This window comes from Corticium candelabrum, chromosome 9 (assembly GCF_963422355.1).
Source record: "Corticium candelabrum chromosome 9, ooCorCand1.1, whole genome shotgun sequence".
In the NCBI taxonomy this organism is placed as follows: Eukaryota; Metazoa; Porifera; class Homoscleromorpha; order Homosclerophorida; family Plakinidae; genus Corticium; species Corticium candelabrum.
Genome location: NC_085093.1, coordinates 8,252,051 through 8,277,290, shown reverse-complemented (window position 1 = coordinate 8,277,290; position 25,240 = coordinate 8,252,051). Strand labels below are relative to the sequence as shown.

At 41.8% G+C, this 25,240-nt stretch overlaps 6 protein-coding genes across 8 annotated transcripts; 5 read left to right on the top strand and 1 right to left on the bottom strand.

Annotated features, from left to right (window-relative positions):
• Positions 1-827: 827 nt before the first annotated feature.
• On the top strand, positions 828-11,934 carry LOC134184554 (caskin-1-like). 3 transcript variants are annotated; one of them, XM_062652281.1, is made up of 15 exons: positions 828-1,078; positions 1,135-1,347; positions 1,408-1,455; positions 1,513-1,860; positions 1,922-2,074; positions 2,138-2,326; positions 2,381-2,469; positions 2,529-2,663; positions 2,724-2,831; positions 3,656-3,794; positions 4,803-4,853; positions 5,299-6,354; positions 6,424-6,495; positions 7,895-7,955; positions 8,021-8,045. In XM_062652281.1, the coding sequence occupies exons 2-15, from the start codon at positions 1,239-1,241 to the stop codon at positions 8,028-8,030; spliced, it is 2,568 nt and encodes an 855-aa protein (XP_062508265.1). In that variant the 5' UTR covers positions 828-1,078; positions 1,135-1,238; the 3' UTR covers positions 8,031-8,045. The 3 variants fall into 3 exon arrangements, with proteins under 3 accessions (XP_062508265.1, XP_062508263.1, XP_062508266.1); XM_062652279.1 differs by having other exon boundaries at positions 829-1,078; positions 1,922-2,050; positions 2,108-2,326; XM_062652282.1 differs by lacking the exons at positions 7,895-7,955; positions 8,021-8,045 and adding an exon at positions 11,816-11,934 and having other exon boundaries at positions 830-1,078; positions 1,922-2,050; positions 2,108-2,326.
• LOC134184530 (uncharacterized) lies at positions 9,224-10,871 on the top strand. Its single transcript, XM_062652246.1, has one exon. The coding sequence runs from the start codon at positions 9,590-9,592 to the stop codon at positions 10,634-10,636; it is 1,047 nt and encodes a 348-aa protein (XP_062508230.1). The 5' UTR covers positions 9,224-9,589; the 3' UTR covers positions 10,637-10,871.
• A 38-nt stretch (positions 11,935-11,972) lies between the features above and the next one.
• LOC134184555 (uncharacterized) lies at positions 11,973-12,377 on the top strand. Its single transcript, XM_062652283.1, has one exon. It carries the CDS (start codon positions 11,973-11,975, stop codon positions 12,375-12,377), a length of 405 nt encoding a protein of 134 aa, XP_062508267.1.
• A 4,754-nt stretch (positions 12,378-17,131) lies between these two features.
• LOC134184785 (uncharacterized) lies at positions 17,132-19,105 on the top strand. Its single transcript, XM_062652531.1, has 2 exons — positions 17,132-17,269; positions 17,425-19,105. Exons 1-2 carry the CDS (start codon positions 17,132-17,134, stop codon positions 18,901-18,903), a joined length of 1,617 nt encoding a protein of 538 aa, XP_062508515.1. The 3' UTR covers positions 18,904-19,105.
• Positions 19,106-21,047: 1,942 nt separating this feature from the next.
• Positions 21,048-23,178, bottom strand: LOC134184784 (uncharacterized). Its single transcript, XM_062652530.1, has 2 exons — positions 23,158-23,178; positions 21,048-23,042 (listed from the first exon to the last, which is right to left on the bottom strand). The coding sequence occupies exons 1-2, from the start codon at positions 23,176-23,178 to the stop codon at positions 21,063-21,065; spliced, it is 2,001 nt and encodes a 666-aa protein (XP_062508514.1). The 3' UTR covers positions 21,048-21,062.
• A 1,044-nt stretch (positions 23,179-24,222) lies between these two features.
• On the top strand, positions 24,223-25,238 carry LOC134184783 (uncharacterized). Its single transcript, XM_062652529.1, has one exon. The coding sequence runs from the start codon at positions 24,417-24,419 to the stop codon at positions 25,236-25,238; it is 822 nt and encodes a 273-aa protein (XP_062508513.1). The 5' UTR covers positions 24,223-24,416.
• Positions 25,239-25,240: the final 2 nt, after the last annotated feature.

The following is a 25,240-nucleotide window of genomic DNA, read 5'->3' as shown; positions in this document are numbered from 1 at the left end:
CCACTTATAACAAATTAATGCTGCTGATTTGTTTATTTTAATTCTACAAGCGATTGCATTATTTTACATATGTGTGTACTATAGCTGATTGGTAGTCAACTTTTAGTAAGAAATACAGTAGAACCTTGCTAATCCGAACAGTCCTCTCCCAAGCCTTCTTCGGATTAATGAAGTGGTTGGATTACCAAATGCATAGCCTCAGGGTCCAGACTTCACCTCAGACACCCAGACTATTGGCGTATTTACAGATGTCTCCATATGTCAAGTGTGTGGTAAATGACGCAGCTGCAATGACTACATACTTCTAAATACTATGACAGTCAGGATTAAAAGTAGTCAGATAGGCACATTTGATGAAAACTAGATAATCACTTTAATGCGGTAATAACCTGGATCAGGCTGCCTTGGAATTTCTAAGGCTTTGGGATCTGGGTATGCGTTGGAGGGTGCTAACAGTAATTCGGATTAGTGAGGTTTGGATTAGTGAAGTTCCACTGTAATTTCTTTGAAAGAGATAACATAGTTGACACTTTAGGTCTGGTATAGCAGATGAATCCTTTTTTCAAAAATTACTGGATTTGGGCTTGAAGACCAATAAATATAGCAAAGATGTTACATAAGTGATGAGAATAATTGTTGTATGTAGGACATGAACTGTTGAGTTTTGACTTTGATCTAGCTGTTGACAGCTGGCAAATCTTTGCAACCATAAAATTGAAGTTTGAAAAACATCTTATATTGATCCATAACATTTACTGTACTTTGGTATATATCTTAGGTAGTTGTGATGTGGAATATATGCTACATGGGTATTAGTTGCCAGGTTGCATTTGAAATGTTTATTCTTTTAATGTCTTGACTTGTTAATTAAGTTCAGGCTGGTGTCGTTCTTACCATGGGGCATAATTTCTGGGAGAACTCTGTACATAGACAGTTTTGAAATTACACGTAATCCAACTTTGACTAGTACTACTTAATTTGGGGTTTGTATTGCCAACGTATTAATTACTGTGATTGCAGAGTAAGAGAACTGGTTTCTTTCCCGAGAATGCTGTTACTCTGTTGATCAAGCGGCCAGGTATCTGTATTTGCCTTACCTGGTATCAATTGAATGGTACATTTTGTCTGCTGTAGAATCTCTTGGTAGTGTTGCTGCGATTGTAACTAATGGTGGCCTGGTGGATCCTATTGTACCATCTTCATCACCAGAAGCCATTTATGATTGTCTGAAACCAAAGATGAGTGACATGCCCTCACCACCATTGCCTGTTTCTTTTGAGAATGATGAAGAGGTGCATTCTTATGGTACCTTAGGACAAACACCAATGACAGGAAAGCCAAAACTTTGTAAGTCATTGTTAGAATATCAAGACATTTTGATGGGTGTCTCACTTTGCTGCTATATAGTGATTCGGGACCAATCATTTACTGGCCAGTACACATTTGAAGATAATGGTTAGCATTGGTGTTTTGCTTCATGTTAGTCTGTTTTGAAATTGTACTTGTTGAAAGTATCTACAGGAAGAATGAAGAATTTGGTTAAGCCTTATGAGGAAGTTGTATTGCCACAGGAACAGGACCATAAGCTTCAAGCAAAGAAAGGCTTAACTTATGCTCAAATGGATCTTCCACAAACGAATTCTTGTGTTCATCGAACTCATCCTAAGACATCATATGCTGATGTAGCTGTGCCATTAGCTTTTGGCGATCAGCAGTTTTTAGTTGCTAACAAGGAGGAATCTATGCCAAGACGTTCAAGCTCTGTATCTTGTTCAAGAAACCGTCCATATGAGAATGTGGGTATTGGTCAAAGGTCTTTATCTGTGTCAAAACCAAGACCAGTACCACCTACCAGAATATGTAGAAACTCCTTATGTTATTTTGAGTATTCTTGTTTTCATGCTTTATGGTTTGGTTGTAGCATCTCGTAAGGGTACACCTAAGTATGAGAATGTTGGTTTGAATGCTCAAACTAAGGATTTATTGAGACCTCAACCTGCAATATCTAGGAGTGTTGAAGAGTATGAAGAAGACTACGAAGTGATGGATCGTAAGAAGAATCAATGTTTGCTAGGTAACAGCTTGAAGTTATTTTTAAATTTGACAGTTGCACTGACTGGGCGATCACCTACAATAGCTTCATCGGACTCTGAATACTTGACAATGCACCCTCATAGACAAGGAACACAACCAAGCCAACGTTCACAAAGTCCAAGTCCAACAACGAGCCCACAACAGAGTCCTATGAAACCTCAACTAAACACATCTGTGAAGCCACCAGGAAAGAAGCAGGTATCTCCGTACGAAGTAATGGTACTCGGCACAGGTACTTGATTCATGGACGAGAGGTTGTTTTTGTGATGATTCTTGATATGCATAGATGGCACTCTTTCATTTTCTTCGAATGGTAATAATGTGAAATGTGAGATTGAGCCCGAAGTCAAGTTTTCTACTCATACCATTAATCCTGTATGATCTGGGAGTAGCTAGTTTTCTTACACGATGAATGCTATCTCTGATTTCTGTAGCCTGGAATGAGTATGCCTACGAACCCTTTGCCGATAATTGACTGGCTTGCCCTTTTTAACCTGCAGCAATATTCTGAAGCATTTGTTGCTGCAGGCTATGATGATTCATCATATCTGGTGGAAATTACGGATAAGGTTAGTTCTACAGTGATTTGGTTGTTGTTATGTCAAACTTTAGTTTGTCTTGATGCGAAGGACTTGATTGCATTAGGAATTGAAAAGCCTGGTCATCGGAAAAAGCTTTTGCATCTTTCTGCTAGTACTGCTGATGCTTTACATGATGCTTTTCCATCAACAAAACTGGTGAGTATGTCTTTGTTGTGGTTGTACAATCGTAAATACTGGTATTGTGACACTATTCAAATCAGAAATATTTGACAGGAGTATAAGAAATTTGGCTTCAACTGAAATGCTTCTTAAGAATTTAAGCATTCCCCTAATTTCAAAAATTATTGTGTCATTAAAAACAATGCAGATTGATGCTGTTGGAGGTTATTAAATGTGAAAATGAAAACACAATGAAGAAACATTAATAATACACGTAAATTGGAAGACTTTTTAATCTAGATGAGGTATTAGGAACATTTTGCATGACAAATAGCTTTGTTTGTAACATAAGAGTTTAATAGATAACTCTATTATTAATATATGCTTTGTTATACATGATTAAATAGTTAACTTTCTAATAATGACTTTGGTGAGTGACTCAAAAGTTTTCATTTATTAAAATTACTGCCTTAATTTCTGAATTGCAGTATAAACTGCTTTATAAAAAATTATTTTATTGTACTACGTACTAAACTTTAATATGCAATAGTATACTTATTCCTTTTTCACAACTAAGAGAGGATCAATAAATGATGCACCTTTCAGTCAAACAAAACTATGGTGTATGTCCTACTACACTAACTGTCACGTACATGCCACTTGCAATGTGAGAACACAATTCCAACACATTCACAAACATCATTGCATTTGTGCAAGCTAGCTAGATCGACCTTTTATCTCAAAATGGCAAATTGAAAGGAAAATTTAACATTGGTTTGTCCTGAAATAATTTACTAACTACGTATTTCTGCATGGTTTTACATTAGCAATATCAGTATTTTGATATTTCTGTTTGGTAGACATCAATTTCTGATTGGTTCAAGTCTTTGGGATTATCTGTGTATGAACAGGCATTCTTGCAGCAAGGATATGATGACATTGACTTCATTGTTGATATTACTGAAGATGAGTTGAAGGAAATGGGAGTTACTCTACAAGGTTAATAAATGAATTATGGCGTTAAATTAACTGTTAGCACATAATGAATAGCAAATTGTGCTGGTCCTATGTGTAGATTATTTTGTTTAAGTTACACATATGGCTCTCAGCTTGCACATGGTTGACAGCATGCTGTTTGTCAATCATCAGCATGCGCTCAGTACTTTATACTGTCCATACCACAGAACCTATACATACACCATGCTACAATTCTGGCAAAACGTAAGACTAAGGCAAACTTTACATGAGACTGTTTCAGCTAAAAGATTGACCTTCCAATTAGAGGTCTGCATTAATATTAGCAGGCAAAAGAATTATTGTATTACAGTTCTCTGTAACTATAAGGAATCAGTCTGTGATAGCTGTGTATTTTGTGTGTGAAGATGGCATGCAGCAGCAACGGTCTGATTTATCTCATGTCTGCTTGTCTGTCAACTTTTTCACATATAGTCACATGACTGACATAATTACAACAGGCCAACTCTTTTGCATGCTACATTAATTGCTAAAGCTGCATGTGCCTTGTAACAGATGTCAGTTGGTTCACAGGAGTTTTCCATGCAGAATAGCTCTAATGTTAGTTAATTATATTGTAAATTGTGTTGTCTGTAGCTTGTAGGTCTCATATGTCTTAGTGTTTTCATGTTTGTCCAATTCATTCATTCACTCATTCATTCATTATGAGCTATTTGTTTGCTATTCTGATTCTTAAAATTTAACAGTATTCAGAAATAGTGATTTGATATATGATGCTACGAAATTATAGACATTTGCCAAATTGGTAAACATAGACTAGAGTAGTACTATTGTGTGAGGAAGGTGACTGATGTTTGATATTGTAATGTTTTGATCTTTCTTATATGCACTTGATGTTTTAATTAAATGACATGAATTTAGAAACTGAACTTGTTTAGCAGGTGCAGAGTGTGGCAGAAACAAGCAGAAAACCAAGCAAATGCAATACGCACGTATATACCAAATTTTTGAAACTGTGTATTTCTTTTGCAGGTCATATTCGAAAACTCATGGCTGCTATAGCGAGACTAGGCCAAACAGCAGGTGAAGTACTTATGTCAAGAACCCGCTGTATTTAGTCATAAATAATCCCTTGATTTGGGAGTGTCTGGCATTCTCAAGGAAAGTCTTTTGGCCGTTGTATTGTGTGAATACATACAAACGCGTAATCGTAGATACATAACAGGGCGTGCTCATTTCCCAGCTCTTACCGGAACGACACATGTGTTTTTAGAATCCTTGCAGCTGCACTTCAGCGCGCACGTTACATGTGTTCAGGTTCTTGCATGGTGCCACAATAAAAATGGGTACGTGTACGTACGTACTGTACGTCCCTAGCGATTGACACGTGTTGTTAGCCTTGTCACGCCTCTGTCATTACATTAGCGATAGTGTGGCACGCGATTTGACTTCATCACTTCGAATCCCGGATGTACGTACCGTTATTACAGTTTGCTAGTGTTTTGATCGTTTCTTGATTTGCTTACAGATCGCGAAGAGCAATTGGTTGTAATCCCTGTGCCTGAGGAAGAAACTCGAGACGTCGTGTCACCGTTGTTGTCATCAGAATCTAGCGCTAGGACGTCACCGCAATTTCCAGAAACTCGTTCTCAGAAGGTTGCACCGCCAAAGCCAAGGCGCCCACCAAGAGGTTGGGAATCTTCCCTTTTGAATCGTTCTAGAGTTGAGGAGGAGCCGACAAACTGTGAACAACGTGTGTTCGTCCAGCCATCTGGTGTAGGTTCTCATTGTCACACGGTAAAAGAAGAGATACAAAAACCAGAGCCGCCTCATCGAAGAGATAGTTTTCATAGGACTCGCGAGCAAATGGATAAGTTTCGGAACGATGCCGTTGACTGCGAGCAATCGGAAGAGCGTAGTGACTTGGGTAACAAGTTTCCACCACCTCCACCGAGGAGAGATGATAGTTTGTCAGTGGCACCATCTACAAGCGGTAGCAACGAGGTGCCAAGCCCTGTCATTCGTGAGCCCCCACCGAAACCAGTCAGAGTGGATAGCATAAAGGAAGATAAAGTGGAAGTCGTTCGTATACAACGATCGCCAGTTCCACGCACGAATGTGGAAACTCCGACAGCTCCAAAGCCAGCTGTAAAACCGAGGCCTCCTCCAATAGCAAAGAAACCAGGATCCATAAAACCGTCTTCTCGGAAACCTCTACCACCTACCGTTGCACCTAAACCTGCACTACCCACAGAAGAGCGGGAACCAGTTTCCTATCAGAATGCGCCTAGGACACAGTCTCCAGCTCCTCCAGAACGATTGTCTCCCGGGTTGCTTGCTGGAAAGCCATCTCCTCCAACTGTCGCTGTCAAACCTTCTCTTCCAACTGTTCCCATGCCAGTTGCTGCACACCAACCCACGTTGGCTGAGGTTTTAGCCGACTCCCAGGATTCGATGCCCAATGATTTAGAGCCTCCAGTGCGTTCTCCTCCTCTTTCTTCCAAGCCGCATGGAAAGCGCCCACCAACTCTGGTTGAAGTTTTGGCTGACTCTCATGATTTGATGCCCAATGATTTGGAAGGAGGTCTGAATTATTTCGTGTGAATTTCCCGGGAGTAGTTTCTTCTAATTTTTTGGGTGGACATTTCTCTAGATCTATCTCTGGAAGAGGCTATTAAAACAGCTCTCAGGTCGCCAGTTGTTCAAAAGAAACATAAGAGTCCAGGTACAGTTTTGCTAACACTGTTTGTGAATGAGTTTGCTGTGGTTATCTGTTGGCATACGTTTGGTCTTTCAGTACTGAATGTTTCCCAGGAATTTCTGTAGTATTTGCCTATGCTGTGGAACCACGATATAATATGATAATATATTATGTATGTGTTGTCAGCTGTAGTTTTGAGGAATGAGGTCGTTGGTGTATCTTTCTGTACTAGACACATTCTCATGGCTCTCTTTTTTAGTGTTATATATTATCTGTCTTCTTTTTGCACTTCTGTTTACCATATTGTCACATATATATGACATGAAGCTTAAATATTTGCAAAGAGCAGGACAGTCAGTTAATTATTTAGTGAGAGGTCTATTTGTATTAACTGTAGATAAAAGTTGCATGTAGGAATGGCATAGATATATTGTAGTCTGTGCTGTCTGTTGTAGCTGGTGTATTTTGTAATCTGTCAGCTGTATGTCTTGTGTCTTAGTTGTTTTTATGTTTGCCCCAAGAGGGAATTATACCTTTTAGGTGTGACAAATCTATCATTCATATAGAACTCGTGATTATTTCTGTATAAGCCGAATTGGAATTCAGGCTCGTATTTAAGGCAGGCTTATATGCCATTTGAACACATTACTTAACTAATTTAGGTATAGAAATGACTACCACGAGATGCCGGTTTCAAGAGCATTAGCTTCTTTGTCATCAGTGTCGGTGTCATTGAACGAACCAGACACACGCGCACTTGCACTTGACCATGCATGTGCCCGAGCTGTGCATCTTTAACAAGAGCTCAGCTTCTAAATGTAACTGCCTTGTACCCAGCACAAGGTCTTCGATTTTCGGCTTTTGTTGGAGATCGGCTAGTATTCAAGGTCGGCTCTTTAAATGCAACAATATGGTGTGTGTGTCTGTTTTCCCCATCATGTGAAAGTGTGTGAATGTCTAGTAGAGATGTAGCATTACTAGGGAGCTGTTTCTGCTGATACCTTGTTAGTACATGCACTTAAAGGAGCACGTCACCGATTGACGCACGGGTACTAGCTAAACATTTCTGGTCTTTTTACAAGTTGGGAAGTTTGGTGCTATCTCAGAGCAAACTTGATAGCTGAGCATTATGATCACGCAAAAAAACAAAATCGTACAAGACGTTTTCTTCAAATAACGTTCATTATGTGTAGGTTTTGTTTTACCGCTTTGTGTAAACTTTGATATTTGCATAGTGAAAGTAAAATGTGCTTTTGCATTTCTGGCTTCCCTTTAATCGACGGCGAAAGCATGCATATGGCAATGGTTTGGGTGTAGAATGAAGGCACTTTGGTTCACATGATTATGTGCGGTGATGCACGTTTCTGTGTGTTTTTCACATCACTCAAGCCCTTTTGAACTGTAGTATGGCCTCCATTTGTAGAAAGAAACACGAGAAAAGTGCGAAAGACCGAGCGATTGCAAGTCACTCAAGACGATCATGTGTAGTGTACAATGTACGAACGACTGAGGTGCTTATGAACTGTAACTTGTTCTGTTTCACTGTTAGAGTCGCCTGAAGCATCTAGACCCATCTCTTGTGTGCCCTAGTCGTTGGCCTCGGAAAGCAAGACCAAAACAATGCGCCATGCAACACAGCAAGCGTTTGGTCCGCAGCCCAAGGCCTTAACGTCTACTGCGCATACGTCGATCAGTGAAGTGCTTCTTTAAGTGTTGCTGATTTATGCCTTTTACTACTTCAGTATTTTTTGTTGTTTGTGATGTTTGCACAATGATACCCTTTGGTATTAACAAGCAAGGTTGCTTTTGTACTAATGTCAAAGCCGTGTCATTTCAACTTGATACTCTTTCTTTCTGCAAGACATGATTTTTTATTTATGATCAATTAATTAATTACTTTTTCTGAATGGATTGGTTAGAGAGTAGATTACCTTGCAGTAGTTGAGTTTTAGAATTAAATATGTGTTTAATAATAAACTTTAATGTAATCGTTTTGCATAGTTGCTTACAGTACCTTTGCTTAATTGTTTGTTTGTATGATAGAGTTTGATTTCAAATACACCAGTTCTTACAGTAGTAGTAGTAGTAGTAGTAGTAGTAGTAGGTTTTTGGGGAGGAAGATTTGAGAAGACATATTTTGATGTCCGGGTGTTTAACCCCAATGCCACCTCGTACACATGTTTTGAAGTTGCATCATGCTATAGAAGACAGGAACAAGAGAAGAAAAGGAAATATGAAGAAAGACTGAGAAAAGTAGAAAATGCTTCCTTTACACCTATTATCCTTTCTTGCACTGGTGGCATGAGCAAGCTTACAACGTCATTTACCAAAAAGCTGGCCTCAATGATATCTGAGAAAAAGGACACTCCATACGGTAGCGTGATCAACTGGCTAAGATGTCGACTCGGGTTCGCACTCCTAAGAGCTTCCATAATGTGCATCAGGGGCAGCAGGTGCAAACGCTACGTCAGGCCGGAAAACAATATTCTCCTGGCTACGTCTGAGGGGCACCTGGCCTCCTCAGCTTAGTGACTTTACTGTACATGACATAGTAGTAGTAAAAGTTGTACTATTGTATATGACAGTAATTGTTTAGTAGTAGTAATAGTTTATTGCCATTCGCTGTAGGTTGCCGTTTGTGTATACGTAGTCTGCTATTGTTTCAAATACACCACATCTTCTCAGTAGTGTGTTAGCAGATGCCGTTTAGTAGTAGTAGTAGTAGTAGTAGTAGTAGTAGTAGTATCCCAAAAAGTCATGGTTGCTAGTGAAATCAGGAAATATTGACAAAGCTACACATCTCTTTGAAAATACCAATATCAACATTACTACAGAAGGACAAAAGTACCTTGGAGCTGCTATTGGAAACAAAGATTTCTGCAATAACTTCCTGCAAGAAAAGGTGACCAATTGGAAGTTACAAGTAGAGCGACTCAGTTGCATTGCCCAAACTCAACCACAAGCTGCTCACTCGATATTCACACGGGGTCTGATTGGACGCTGGAAATTTGCACTCAGAACCAATGAAAACTTTGCAGCATACCTTAATCCTCTGGAGGAGGCGTTACGATCCAAACTGATTCCCGCCATAACCAATAGAAGTACTCCAGGAGACAAGATGAGAAGGCTTTTTGCATTACCACCTCGACTAGGCGGCCTTGGAATTGTAGATCCACGTTCGTTGACTTGTGAGCTGGAATACTCAAAGTTAATTTGTGCGCCACTGGTCAACCGAATTGTGCAACAAGAAACAAACCTGGATAACGTTCCTACCAAGCAGAATTCTATGAAAGCTAGCATTCGCCAGCAAAAACATCTAGCACAAAAGTCTCATTCTGAAATCACTGTCAATGATCTATCTGTGGAATTGAAACGTTCAGTTGAATTGGCCTGTGAGAAGGGTGCCTCCTGCTGGCTGACCGCAATCCCACTAGAGCAACACGGATTCACTTTGCACAAATCTGCGTTTCGGGATGCCCTGTGCCTCAGATACGGTTGGCACCCGTCCAACCTCCCAGACATATGTCCATGTGGATCTAAATTCTCAGTAGATCACTCTCTGTCATGTCCAACAGGAGGATACCCCAGCATCCGCCATAACGAGGTCCGCGATTTATTTACCAACTTGTTGACAGAGGTTTGCCACGATGTACACAAAGAGCCCGTTCTGCAACCTCTCAACGGCGAGGTGTTTCAAAAACGCTGTACTACCTCTGACGAAAATGCCAGACTTGATATTGCTGTCAGTGGATTTTGGGGTGGGCACTTCCAACGAACTTTCTTTGACGTCAGGGTCTTCAACCCTAATGCCTCATCCTACAAATCAGTGCAGATCCCGTCATTATATAAACGGCAGGAACAAGAGAAGAAAAGGCGATACGAGGAACGAATTAATAACGTGGAGCTTTCATCGTTCACGCCAATCATTTTAGCATGCACTGGAGGATGCAGTAAACTGACGTCTATTTTTTTGAAAAGACTAGCCTCACTTTTATCGGAAAAGCACCACACCGAGTACAGCACAACTATCAACTGGCTGAGATGTCGACTGTCATTTGCACTCCTTCGGGCCTGCGTGATGTGTTTGCGAGGATGCAGGTCCAAGCTTCACAGAACCTCAAGGGACTTCAACATTCTGCTGGAAGCAGCAGAAAGTAGATTATAGAAGACTGTTTATCTCAAAGTTGTTACAACCTAGAAACTTGTTGCTATAGAGGAAGCTTTTACATACAGTAGTAGTATGTAGTAGTGTGTTAGCAGATGCCGTTTGATTGTTCAAATACACCAGTTCTCTCAGTAGTAGTAGTAGTCGTAGTAGTAGTAGTAGTAGTACTAGTAGTAGTAGTAATATAGTGTTGCGTTGAGTGCCGTTGTAGTGGCTTTTGTAGTATGGGCATGACCGGTGGATGCTTTTGCTGAGTAATACTAGTACTAGTAGTAGTAGTTTATTACTCAGCAAAAGCATCCACCGGTCATGCCCATACTACAAAAGCCACTACAACGGCACTCAACACAACACTATATCAATCCATTCAATTAAACAAACCCACTTAAGTCAACGTCACAATCTACTTAGTGAGGTAAGCAGTAGTAGTAGTAGTCACTAAGTAGATTGTGACGTTGACTTAAGTGGGTTTGTTTAATTGAATGGATTGATATAGTGTTGTGTTAAGGGCCGTTGTAGTGGCTTTTGTAGTAGTAGTAGTAGTTTATTCAAGTAGTAGTAGTGGTAGTGTGTTAGTAGTAGTAGTAAAGTAGTAACTGACTTTTAATTGTTTGTTTTGCTGCGTGCGTATATCTGTCACTTATAGTGTTGTAGTAGTAGTAGTAGTAGTAGTAGTAGTAGTAGTAGTTTTTCAGCAAAAGCATCCACCGGTCATATCCATACTACAAAAGCTACTACAATTGTACTCAATATAACACTATATCAATCCATTTAATTAGACAAACCTACTTAAAGGGTAACTGACATGAAAAAATCAAGAAATTATTTTATTGCATTTTTTGTTTGTTCTTAACGTTCTTATGCCCCAAAAATTAGAAGTTTAATTTTTGAAGCTACATTCGTGAAGATATCGACGCGTAAGCGTACCCGCCGTGACGTCACAAGAGGAACGGAGGTGGCTAGAGTGCATGCTGGCAATAGAAAATGTCTGACGAGATAGTACACCTCTGGTTGCCTGCTGGCTGCAGTAATGTGCTCAGAAAGAAAGCATGGCTTTGATTCGCTTCTCCAGTAATACCAAAGGCCTGTCTACACTGCACTTTGAAAACGATACCTCCGCCTCATTTCGCTATCACGTGACTGATGACCGATGTGTATGTGTGGTTTCTTTTCTTGTAGAAAGTGTTGATACAGCGACGTAAGGTGAGCGAGAACAAAGACGAGTGAGGAGTGCTAGATGTTCTGACTACACGCGTAGCATATGTGAAGGTAACGCCCACTATTTCTAATTGGATTCAACCGATTGCGATCAGATCGCGATTGAATCCACCTCGCGATGTGGATCGGACGGATCGCGATCGAGTTGCAAGTGTGGACAGTGTTGCGGTTGGATCGCGATCCAGTTGCCAGTGTGGACAGTCCTCAAGATGTCAAAGAAATGAGCAGCGTGAGGAAACAGGCGAGAAATCGGTGGGATGGGCCAACCGCATGTTCAGACCCGTCTAGTGCGTATTCTCAGCCGGAATGTTTTGAAACGGAGGATAACCTTAGTGAGTCACTTGCTGTGAGGCTTTGGGCTATTACCCAAGGTAAAAGGAGACTGAAGCCTGAAGCATCAAGCTGTGCTGGTGATTTGTGTACTAGGAAGCTATTGAGAGGATTGCAACGTGACAATGTGAGAAAGTCAACAAGTACGGAAGGGGAGAGAAGGCTGAAAGAAAGCGTGAGAAATGAAGGGTAAGTCATGTAGAAATCATCAACTCACAAGACTCCATGTGCTGTAAGTGGGTTGGAGAGAACACGAGTTGTACTGTCATCCATACTCACTAATTAATTGAATCATGAATTGATATCAGAAATCCAGATCTAACTAGCTTCTCACCTTTTTCATTTTAAACAAACGAATATTTGAGAATTAGTCAATTACCCATGGTCAGAGCAAACAAGATTATGAAATCTCTCTTAATTAATTAAACCGACTCTAATTTATGAGGATGTTGGAAACTGCTGTAAAAGGATGGGTGGGAGGATTGTTGATAATTGATTACAATCTTTAGAAGTTTCAATCAACACTCACAACCTACAAACAAAAATAACGCCATTCACTGGTAGTTCCAGTGACAATTATGTTTCACATGAAAAACTCTAACCATATAATTATTGATGGCTTTCTTTTACTTGAGATACTCTATAATGTCTCCTAGTGCCTTCTGACGTTTAAATTGTGACCTCATGGAATTTCCATTTTATACAAAGCAGCCAAGAACAATCTGTAAAAGCAACATTACTTTTATAGATAACTTGATATTGTATTGCATGTGTGCTAGCATTTTTAAATAACAAAGGTATACTGTGTGAAGTACAACAAGAAATAAAAAGAGCCATTTTGCCAAGACATTGTAAGTACATAGACAGTAATTCTAAACAACCAGAAACACACCACCACTACCAACAACAATAACAACAACAACAATTGGCATTGCAACCAACAGTAAGGAATGAAAAAACTGCACTCATATACCTGCGAATGCTTCGTACTGGAGTCCAGGACTAACACCAGGATGCTGATCAGATTCTTCAGCATTGTCGACGTAATCAACATCAAGAGAAGCTCATCTCTTCAGTTCAAACTTACTTTCACGCTCTAGCAGTAGGTAGGAAATAGTCACAAGCAACTCTATCAATCGTAGAATTTTACAGGACTTACCCTTCATTTCTTATTCTTTCTTTCAGCCTTTTCTCCTCTTCTATATTTGTTGACTTTCTCACATTGTCACGTTGCAATGGCTTCGTCTAGTATAAATCGCCAGCACAGCTTGCTGTTTCAGACTTCAGTCTCCTTTTACCTTGGGGTAAAGCCCAAAGCCTCCTACTAATGTAATCCTCCGTTTCGAAACATTCCGGCTGAGAATACGCACTAGATGGGTCTGAACATGTGGTTGGCCTATCCCACCGATTTCTCGCTTGTTTCACTCGCGTTGCCCATTACTTTCACATCTTGGCATTGTTGGAGAGCGAATCAAAGCCACACTTCCTTTCTGAGCGCATTGCTGCAGCCAGCAGACAACCAGACGTCTAGTTTCTCGTAGGACTTTCCTATTGCCAGCATGCGCTCTAGCCACTTCCGTTTCTTTTGTGATGTCACGCGAGTGTACCCCTACTAAACATCCGGAAGCAACTTTGTGCCTCAATATCTTCACGAATGTAGCTTCAAAAATTAAAGTTTTAATTTTTTGGACATGCGAACATTAAGAACTAACGAAAAGTGCAATAAAGTAATTTTTGATTTTTTCATGTCAGTTACCCTTTAAGTCAACGTCACAATCTACTTAGTGAGGCAAGCCTCACTGTTGATTGAATCCATGTCATAACATTTTAGAGGCCTGTGCTTGGCTGATCTACTTCCGTGAATGCACAATACAGAAGATCTTATTAGAGAAAAGCTGATTCGACATCTCAGAAGTTCCATCACTGAACTATATTTCTTTTCAGTTTTGTTGGCAATTAAACTGGCAAGATGTTTGTAGAAGGTGGAAGTTTTTTTTTTCAGAGCCCATGCCACCGGTAGAGGAAAACCAACGGAGTGAAGCTGGCATCTTCCAGTACTCGCTGCGCATATTCACGTTTTTTCCACATTCATGGATGTTGAATGCTGATCTCAAAAAGCCTTGACTATTGGAGCGCGCGTTTGGGTAAAATACCCTTACATCAAAAATGCACGTCTCCTTTTGTCCAGACTCCTCTCGCTGAAAGATCAAGTTTAGCCTCGTCAGACATGTTTACTGTTTTCTTCTGAAACTTTTCTCCAGTCAGAGGTTGTAACATCGGTTCTATCGCTACATCATGACACACTTGAGTCAAAAGATCGGCAGTTATATCCCTAATTTCATTATGCCTTAGCGTTGGAAAGCCACCTTTAGAACATACCATTGCATGGTCAACGTTGAAAGCAGATCCACAGACACATTTTGAAGGTAGATTTGGTAACATCCAACCATAGCGCATGCATAAAGCATCACGAAAATCTCCTTTGCTCAAATGAAAACCATGTTCTTCAACCGGTAAAACGGATAGCCAATTTGATGCACCCTTTTCAGAGGCAAGTTCAACGCATTGTTTCATAGATGCTGGGCAATTAGTTCTATTTCTACTAAAGCTTGTTTCTGAGAAGCCCGTTTTTCAAATTTTGTGGCAGATTTTTCTTTCTGGACAGCTTCGACAGCCACATTGTAGCACTGTTCTTGTTGTATTATGAGAGCTGCTAATGGTGCTGTGATACGACAGGAAGACTTGAACTCTACATCGGACGTGTGAGTTGGATTAGTCAAGTTTAAACCTCCAAGTCGACAAGGTAGAGCCAACAAATCTCTCACGTCTTGGCTACAATGTTGCTGGCCGGTTATGGCAGGAATGAAATAATCACGAATGGCTTCCTCAAGCGGCTGCATCATGGAAGAGATGTTTTCGACAGTTCTTGATATGTATGACCATTGATAAGACAAGCCATGAGTAAATGCAGAATAAGCAACATGTGGTTGTGTTAATGCAATCTCTGACAAGCATTTTACTTGCATGACCCATTTATCTACCTTTCTGCTGACATATTCTTCAACAAAGGATGAACTACCAAGAGCAGCACCAAGGTGTCTCTTCCCTGATGTTGTTATCTGAACAGAAGTGTCTCCAAAAATATCTCTTGCCTGCTCCTGCTTGTTCTCTTTCACAATCAGCCATGTTTTGTTAGCATTAGCAAAATAGCCAAATTCTGGTCCATTCTCTGTAATAGCATCCCACCATTTTCTCACATTCTTAATGGATCCTGCCCCAGTAGCATCATCAGCAAACCAAATTTGCTTGCACGTACCCATAGCTTTAGTGATGAGAGGACTAATGCCAATCGCATACATTGACATGGGCAGAGGGTCACCCTGTGTAGTACCTTCAGTTGACTGTATGGTCTCTCCTCCAATCACATACATCAATATGTCAACTCTGTAGGTGTTAATTAAAGCTGTTGCAATAACAGGGCATAGTATGCGAGCATTGTGCAAAGCAACTCGACGGTTCAAAGCATTGAACGCATTACTTGCGTCTACCAACAGAACACAGTCTGTAGCATCATCTTCAAAAATTGCTTTCATTGCATGAACAGCTCCTTTACATCCTCCTTCTTGACCAGCACATACTTGCAAAGGCCCTGAACAACAGCAGACATCATCCTTCACTATAGACATTATCGATTTGGCAATGATCCTTCTGAACGTTTCTCCAATACCAATTGGACGTAGACCAGGGGACTTGTCCAATGGGATTAGTCGACAAGCTACTAGTGCTTGGATTCCTCTTGGGTCAACAAATTCTGTACAAATGCGTCTTGTCAGAGCAGCCAATGCATTGCATAATTTAGTGGACTGGTTGTGAAATGAGCAGCAAAATCTTCTCCATGCAACAGAGTCGACTCCGGAAGGCCCGCCAGCATCCTGAGTTCGCAAAGCTGCAGACTTGATGACAGAGCCATCAATCCTGTCAAAAATGACTTTTGGTATGTCATTGACAGGACCACGAAGCAATGCAGATTCACATATTGGTTGGTGTTTGGGATGCTTCAAATGCAATAGTTCTTTTGCAGTTAAACCGCCACTCCCTTCAACAGTTTCATTAAGTGACAAAACACCTCCTTTGGCATTGTCTGATAGGTACCGCAATGCACTCTTAACTTTGCCTTGAATCATAAGACGTGTAAAAACTCTTGTTATTTGTTCTTCTGAAACATGGCATGACTTATGCAAACGTTGTTGAAGTGATCGACCTTCACGCAGCAGGTCCTCAAATCTTCCATTTTTCCATAGTTCCAAACGCCTCTGAAGATTTCGTATATGTTCATGTGACTTGGACTTGGCAGAGGGCTTTTGAAGTAGAAGCATTTGCAGGACTACTACCGCCTTAAGAGCAATACCTTCCAATGCTGTAGCATTTGCAAATGCTCCAATCAGCCTTGACATTTCTGATACAAACTCCTTTCCAGCTTTTCCAGATGGCAACAGGAATAAATTTTTCTTCCAGAAAACAACTTCATTGTAAATGTCATTCAATTCAGTCGTAACTTGAAATCCATTTGTCTCGCCCCAAGTGAAGAAAGGAGTTGCTTGATCTCTATATGGTGGCAGCTGTCCTGGACAAGCATCACAAGACAAAGTAGTAGAACTAAGAGATCCATCTTGACTTTGGCTTTGATTTGGCTCAAATTCCTGTTCGTTATCACTCCTAGATGAATCATCAAATCCACTCACTTCACTATATATCCCGGATAAGCCATCTGCTGAGCCTCCCGTTGACAACAAAGGTCGTTCTTTGTCAGAGCATAAGCCAGGCTTTGACTTCCAGTTGAGACAACGTTGATGGATCAGAGGATTACAGTTGGTACAACATAATTCTTTCTTTACGCAGCTGCAAGACTTACATCTCCCACTGTTATTGCATGAGCAACATTTAACCATGACGCAAACGTTTAGACATGTAGATATCACAATGATAACTACAGCAAGACGTCGCTGGAGTCAGCAAATTCAAATGAGAACACAAAGTTCAACCGAAAAACCGTTGGAACAACAAGATCGACAAAACAAGAATCTCGTATGTAGTAGTAGTAGTAGTAGTAGTAGTAGTAGTAGTAGTAGTAATAACATACAACACTATAAGTGACAGATATACGCACGCAGCAAAACAAACAATAGTAGTAGTAGTAGTAGTAGTAGTAGTAGTAGTAGTGCATTAGAGGTGTGAGGCAGTGGTGGAATGACATTGTCAAAGTCGGCCCCAAGTTCGGATATCACGCAAACGCTGTTAAAACTTGGTTGATAGTAAAGCAGAACAAATTGGAAGATGCCCGCTCTGCATTTGCTGATACGGCAGTACAAATCACAACATCAGGTAAACGACATCTAGGTGCTGCTTTAGGGCACCCTTCGTTTGTTCGTGAATACGTTGACAGTAAAGTCAATGAGTGGGTTCGTCAAGTGGAAAAACTATCAACCATTGCTGTAACTCATCCTCATGTCGCATACTCAGCTTTTACTCAAGGTTTGGCCCATCGCTGGTCCTATCTCTTGAGAACTGTTCCATCTATATCTGAAATGCTCAAGCCGTTAGAAGAAGTCATCCACCAACGATTTTTGCCTAGACTGACTGGTCAACCAGTGTGCGGTGCAGACATGAGAGACCTCTTGTCATTACCTTGCAATCTCGGTGGGTTGAACATTTCTGATCCGTCGAAGACTGCTGAATCACTATTTGCAGCTTCCGAGCACATCACTGCGCCTTTGGCTGCTCTTATTGTCGAACAAGAGAACGCCATCACAGTGTCTCCATTGGAAACAAAAAGAAGAAAATATGAGATCAAGGCCAAGACACAAGCTTTCCACAATGAGACCTTGGAGAAGTTGCAAACAAATGCATCACCGCAAATAAAAGGGAGCTTGGAAGTCCTATCCGAAAAGGGAGTATCGAGCTGGCTTACCGTGCAGCCTATTGAAGAGCATGGTTTCCATCTTGCCAAGAACGATTTTCGTGATGCTCTGTGCTTAAGATATGGCTGGCCTTTATCAGATTTGCCCTCGAAATGTGAATGCGGCCTCAGTTTTAACGTCGACCATGTCATGATATGCCAGAAAGGCGGCTTTCCCACGCTAAGGCACAACGAGATCCGGAACATCACAGCTGATCTTCTAAGGGAGGTTTCTACAGATGTTACAATCGAACCTGTACTTCGTCCCTTGGATGGAGAACAGTTTGCGCATCGCACTGCCATCACAGATGATAACGCTAGGGTCGACATTTCTGCTAGAGGAGTGTGGAGGCATGGAGAACGGGCATTTTTTGATGTGAGGGTTTTCTACCCAAACGCTGCTTCCAACCGCAAACACTCTTCACTCAAATCCGCCTATGTGAGTCACGAGAATGAGAAGAAACGCGCTTACGGTGAGAGAATTCGGGAAGTTGAGCATGGGTCTTTCACTCCATTAGTGTTTACGTCATACGGAAGCACAGGCCCAGAGGCAACAACCTTCTATAAGCGAGTGGCAAGTCTGCATGCAGCCAAGTCAGGAGAGCAGTACAGTAGAATTATGCAATTAATTCGCTGTAGATTGAGTTTTGCCCTACTTCGCTCGAGTATACTGTGTATCCGTGGAACAAGATCCTCTACGTATAGACCTATCAAAGTGGACCTGCTGGGACTCATTGAAAGTGAGGCCCACCTAGATGAGTAGGTGGTGACTATAGCTTGTGATAATAGTTAAGCATACAGTGTAATGACGTAAAGTAGTAACTGACTTTTAATTGTTTGTTTTGCTGCGTGCGTATATCTGTCACTTATAGTGTTGTATGTTATTTAGTTTGTTGAAGTAGTAGTAGTAGTAGTAGTAGTAGTAGTAGTAGTAGTAGTAGTAGTAGCACCCGTCCAACCTCCCAGACATATGTCCATGTGGATCTAAATTCTCAGTAGATCACTCTCTGTCATGTCCAACAGGAGGATACCCCAGCATCCGCCATAACGAGGTCCGCGATTTATTTACCAACTTGTTGACAGAGGTTTGCCACGATGTACACAAAGAGCCCGTTCTGCAACCTCTCAACGGCGAGGTGTTTCAAAAACGCTGTACTACCTCTGACGAAAATGCCAGACTTGATATTGCTGTCAGTGGATTTTGGGGTGGGCACTTCCAACGAACTTTCTTTGACGTCAGGGTCTTCAACCCTAATGCCTCATCCTACAAATCAGTGCAGATCCCGTCATTATATAAACGGCAGGAACAAGAGAAGAAAAGGCGATACGAGGAACGAATTAATAACGTGGAGCTTTCATCGTTCACACCAATCATTTTAGCATGCACTGGAGGATGCAGTAAACTGACGTCTATTTTTTTGAAAAGACTAGCCTCACTTTTATCGGAAAAGCACCACACCGAGTACAGCACAACTATCAACTGGCTGAGATGTCGACTGTCATTTGCACTCCTTCGGGCCTGCGTGATGTGTTTGCGAGGATGCAGGTCCAAGCTTCACAGAACCTCAAGGGACTTCAACATTCTGCTGGAAGCAGCAGAAAGTAGATTATAGAAGACTGTTTATCTCAAAGTTGTTACAACCTAGAAACTTGTTGCTATAGAGGAAGCTTTTACATACAGTAGTAGTATTTTGAAAAAAAGTAGTAGAGATTTTATTACTATTAGTAGTAGTAGTAGTAGTAGGCCGGAAAACAATATTCTCCTGGCTACGTCTGAGGGGCACCTGGCCTCCTCAGCTTAGTGACTTTACTGTACATGACATAGTAGTAGTAAAAGTTGTACTATTGTATATGACAGTAATTGTTTAGTAGTAGTAATAGTTTATTGCCATTCGCTGTAGGTTGCCGTTTGTGTATACGTAGTCTGCTATTGTTTCAAATACACCATATCTTCTCAGTAGTAGTAGTTTATTCAAGTAGTAGGAGTAGTAGTGTGTTAGCAGATGCCGTTTGATTGTTCAAATACACCAGTTCTCTCAGTAGTAGTAGTAGTAGTAGTAGTAGTAGTAGTAGTCGTAGTATACATTTCAACAAACTAAATAACATACAACACTATAAGTGACAGATATACGCACGCAGCAAAACAAACAATTAAAAGTCAGTTACTACTTTATGTCATTACACTGTATGCTTAAAGCGACACTGTCAAGATTTTATCCTCGGATACCTAGCGTCTAAACGCCCCCGCAAACTTGAATTTAGGTAGAAATTTTTCAAGTTCTCCAAAACGAGGAATCGTTGGCAAGTGCGATTTTACCTGTAGTTATATTGCGTTATCTGCCACGTTTTGGCAATAGATCGACTTTTGTCGTGCTTTGAGTGCCTGACAGCCGATATCGTCGTACTTGACTAGGTCATTGCGCATGGATTTGATACGTCGTATAAGTTTTGTAAATATAGAGCAAGTATAGCGTTTGTTTTCGACTTCGAACGGTTACTTTCTACGGCGAAAACGGGCCCTTTGCAAGCCGCACGTGATGGACAAGATTCCCGGAAGTTGTCACCGATATGACTTCAGTATCTCAGAAGAGAAGCCATGGAGGTGCACGTCAAGGGGCAGGACGTCGCCGCAAGTGCACAACAAGTGTTATGAAGACTATTAAACTGTCGCAAGACATCTATACTAGATGCGAAAAGTCCCATTGTCTGCGTACCGGAATAACCACTGCTCCTTCGTCAGCAGACGTGTCTGATGCACTAATACGCGTTCTATCGTCACGAAACGCCATTACGCTGTTCTAGGAGTCCCGATGTAGGTTTGCGCGCGAAGTGTGACACGCCTAGAGCGCACAAGCATGCGCACTTGTGCGCTCAAATCTTGACAGTGTCGCTTTAACTATTATCACAAGCTATAGTCACCACCTACTCATCTAGGTGGGCCTCACTTTCAATGAGTCCCAGCAGGTCCACTTTGATAGGTCTATACGTAGAGGATCTTGTTCCACGGATACACAGTATACTCGAGCGAAGTAGGGCAAAACTCAATCTACAGCGAATTAATTGCATAATTCTACTGTACTGCTCTCCTGACTTGGCTGCATGCAGACTTGCCACTCGCTTATAGAAGGTTGTTGCCTCTGGGCCTGTGCTTCCGTATGACGTAAACACTAATGGAGTGAAAGACCCATGCTCAACTTCCCGAATTCTCTCACCGTAAGCGCGTTTCTTCTCATTCTCGTGACTCACATAGGCGGATTTGAGTGAAGAGTGTTTGCGGTTGGAAGCAGCGTTTGGGTAGAAAACCCTCACATCAAAAAATGCCCGTTCTCCATGCCTCCACACTCCTCTAGCAGAAATGTCGACCCTAGCGTTATCATCTGTGATGGCAGTGCGATGCGCAAACTGTTCTCCATCCAAGGGACGAAGTACAGGTTCGATTGTAACATCTGTAGAAACCTCCCTTAGAAGATCAGCTGTGATGTTCCGGATCTCGTTGTGCCTTAGCGTGGGAAAGCCGCCTTTCTGGCATATCATGACATGGTCGACGTTAAAACTGAGGCCGCATTCACATTTCGAGGGCAAATCTGATAAAGGCCAGCCATATCTTAAGCACAGAGCATCACGAAAATCGTTCTTGGCAAGATGGAAACCATGCTCTTCAATAGGCTGCACGGTAAGCCAGCTCGATACTCCCTTTTCGGATAGGACTTCCAAGCTCCCTTTTATTTGCGGTGATGCATTTGTTTGCAACTTCTCCAAGGTCTCATTGTGGAAAGCTTGTGTCTTGGCCTTGATCTCATATTTTCTTCTTTTTGTTTCCAATGGAGACACTGTGATGGCGTTCTCTTGTTCGACAATAAGAGCAGCCAAAGGCGCAGTGATGTGCTCGGAAGCTGCAAATAGTGATTCAGCAGTCTTCGACGGATCAGAAATGTTCAACCCACCGAGATTGCAAGGTAATGACAAGAGGTCTCTCATGTCTGCACCGCACACTGGTTGACCAGTCAGTCTAGGCAAAAATCGTTGGTGGATGACTTCTTCTAACGGCTTGAGCATTTCAGATATAGATGGAACAGTTCTCAAGAGATAGGACCAGCGATGGGCCAAACCTTGAGTAAAAGCTGAGTATGCGACATGAGGATGAGTTACAGCAATGGTTGATAGTTTTTCCACTTGACGAACCCACTCATTGACTTTACTGTCAACGTATTCACGAACAAACGAAGGGTGCCCTAAAGCAGCACCTAGATGTCGTTTACCTGATGTTGTGATTTGTACTGCCGTATCAGCAAATGCAGAGCGGGCATCTTCCAATTTGTTCTGCTTTACTATCAACCAAGTTTTAACAGCGTTTGCGTGATATCCGAACTTGGGGCCGACTTTGACAATGTCATTCCACCACTGCCTCACACCTCTAATGCACCCTGCACCTGTTGCGTCATCAGCATACCAGACTTGCTTGGTTTCACATTGAAGTTGAGTGATGAGCGGCAGGATGCCAATCGCGTACATGGACATCGCCAGCGGATCACCCTGTGTTGTTCCTTCAGCTGATCTGATTATCTCGCCTCCCACAACGAACATCAAAACCTCGTCCCTGTATGTATTTATGAGAACCGTTGCAATAGCCGGACACAAGATTCTAGCATTGTGAAGCGCTGCCCGTCGATTTAGGCAATTAAAAGCATTCGAGGCATCAACCAGAAGAACGCACTCAGTCTCATCGTTGTCAAATATTGTGCGCATCGCATGAATAGCTGCTTCACATCCACCTTCTTGTCCAGCACACACTTGCAAAGGTCCAGCAGTATGGCAGACGTCGTCCTTGATAACTCTCATTATCGCCTTGGCAATAATCCTGCGGAAGGTCTCACCAATTCCGATTGGACGTAATCCAGGATTCTTGTCTAAAGGAATCAAACGTCATGCAACAAGAGCCTGGATAGCACTTGGATCCACAAAATCACAACATATGCGTCGTGCTAGACCTGCTAGGGCGTTGCACAGCTCAGCTGACTGCTTCTGAAAAGAACAGCATAGACGTAGTAGTTGTAGTAGTAGTAGTAGTACTAGTAGTAGTAGTATGTCCAACCTCCCAGACATATGTCCATGTGGATCTAAATTCTCAGTAGATCACTCTGTGTCATGTCCAACAGGAGGATACCCCAGCATCCGCCATAACGAGGTCCGCGATTTATTTACCAACTTGTTGACAGAGGTTTGCCACGATGTACACAAAGAGCCCGTTCTGCAACCTCTCAACGGCGAGGTGTTTCAAAAACGCTGTACTACCTCTGACGAAAATGCCAGACTTGATATTGCTGTCAGTGGATTTTGGGGTGGGCACTTCCAACGAACTTTCTTTGACGTCAGGGTCTTCAACCCTAATGCCTCATCCTACAAATCAGTGCAGATCCCGTCATTATATAAACGGCAGGAACAAGAGAAGAAAAGGCGATACGAGGAACGAATTAATAACGTGGAGCTTTCATCGTTCACGCCAATCATTTTAGCATGCACTGGAGGATGCAGTAAACTGACGTCTATTTTTTTGAAAAGACTAGCCTCACTTTTATCGGAAAAGCACCACACCGAGTACAGCACAACTATCAACTGGCTGAGATGTCGACTGTCATTTGCACTCCTTCGGGCCTGCGTGATGTGTTTGCGAGGATGCAGGTCCAAGCTTCACAGAACCTCAAGGGACTTCAACATTCTGCTGGAAGCAGCAGAAAGTAGATTATAGAAGACTGTTTATCTCAAAGTTGTTACAACCTAGAAACTTGTTGCTATAGAGGAAGCTTTTACATACAGTAGTAGTATTTTGAAAAAAAGTAGTAGAGATTTTATTATTATTAGTAGTAGTAGTAGTAGTAGTTTATTCAAGTAGTAGTAGTAGTAGTGTGTTAGCAGATGCCGTTTGATTGTCCAAATACACCAGTTCTCTCAGTAGTAGTAGTAGTGAAAAAAGTAGTAGAGATTTTATTACTATTAGTAGTAGTAGTGTTAGCAGATGCCGTTTGATTGTTCAAATACACCAGTTCTCTCAGTAGTAGTAGTAGTAGTAGTAGTAGTACTCGGAATTGTCCTCAGGATAGAGAGTGTGATCAATCAAGAAAAGTTGCACTTTTGTTGCAAAAGGGAAATATCAATGCTGCCCAGCGACTCCTATCAGATGAGGACAACTGTGGTTTGCTAGAACTAGACGAATGTATTCCTGGCTCTCACAAGTCAGTTAGAGATGTTCTGAAAGACAAACACCCTGACCCAGCTCCTATGTTTAAGGAAGCTGTCCTGGACTCCAAATCTCAGGCACCTCCTACACATCCCATTCTCTTCGACAAGATTGATGGCTATCTCATTCGTGCCATGTCACTTAAATGCCAGGGTGCTGCAGGTCCATCAGGCTTAGATGCGGCTGCATGGAGGCGTTTGTGCACTGGATTCAAAGTCTTGTCTAGAAATCTCTGTGACTCAATAGCTTCAACAACTCGCAGGATTGCAACGCAGTTTATCGACCCGAGTGGGATTTCGGCTCTGGTTGCTTGCCGGCTAATACCCCTGGACAAGAGACCTGGTGTCAGACCAATTGGAGTTTGTGAAACACTTCGTAGAATAATTAGCAAGGCTGTCCTGAGTGTGGTAAAGTCAGATATTTTGAACGTAGCCGGACCCTTACAACTCTGTGCTGGTCAGAACGTCGGATGCGAGGCTGCCATACACGCTATTCGAGGTATTTATGATGAAGATGAAACAGAGGCCGTGCTATTTGTAGACGCAACCAATGCTTTCAATACTTTGAACCGTCAAGTTGCTCTGGCTAACATATCTGTCAACTGCCCAGCCATCTTTCCAATCTTGGCCAACACGTATCGACAACCTTCTTCATTGTTTGTAGGTGGAGAAACGTTGCTTTCTAGTGAAGGAACAACTCAAGGAGATCCCTTAGCGATGCCAATGTATGCTCTGGCCACAATTCCACTTCTAAAGAGTGTGCAGACGAATGGTACAAAGCAGGTATGGTATGCAGATGATGCAGCTGCTGGAGGCTCGCTAGACTCTGTCTACATAAATGGTGGAACAGGTTGGTTGACTTAGGT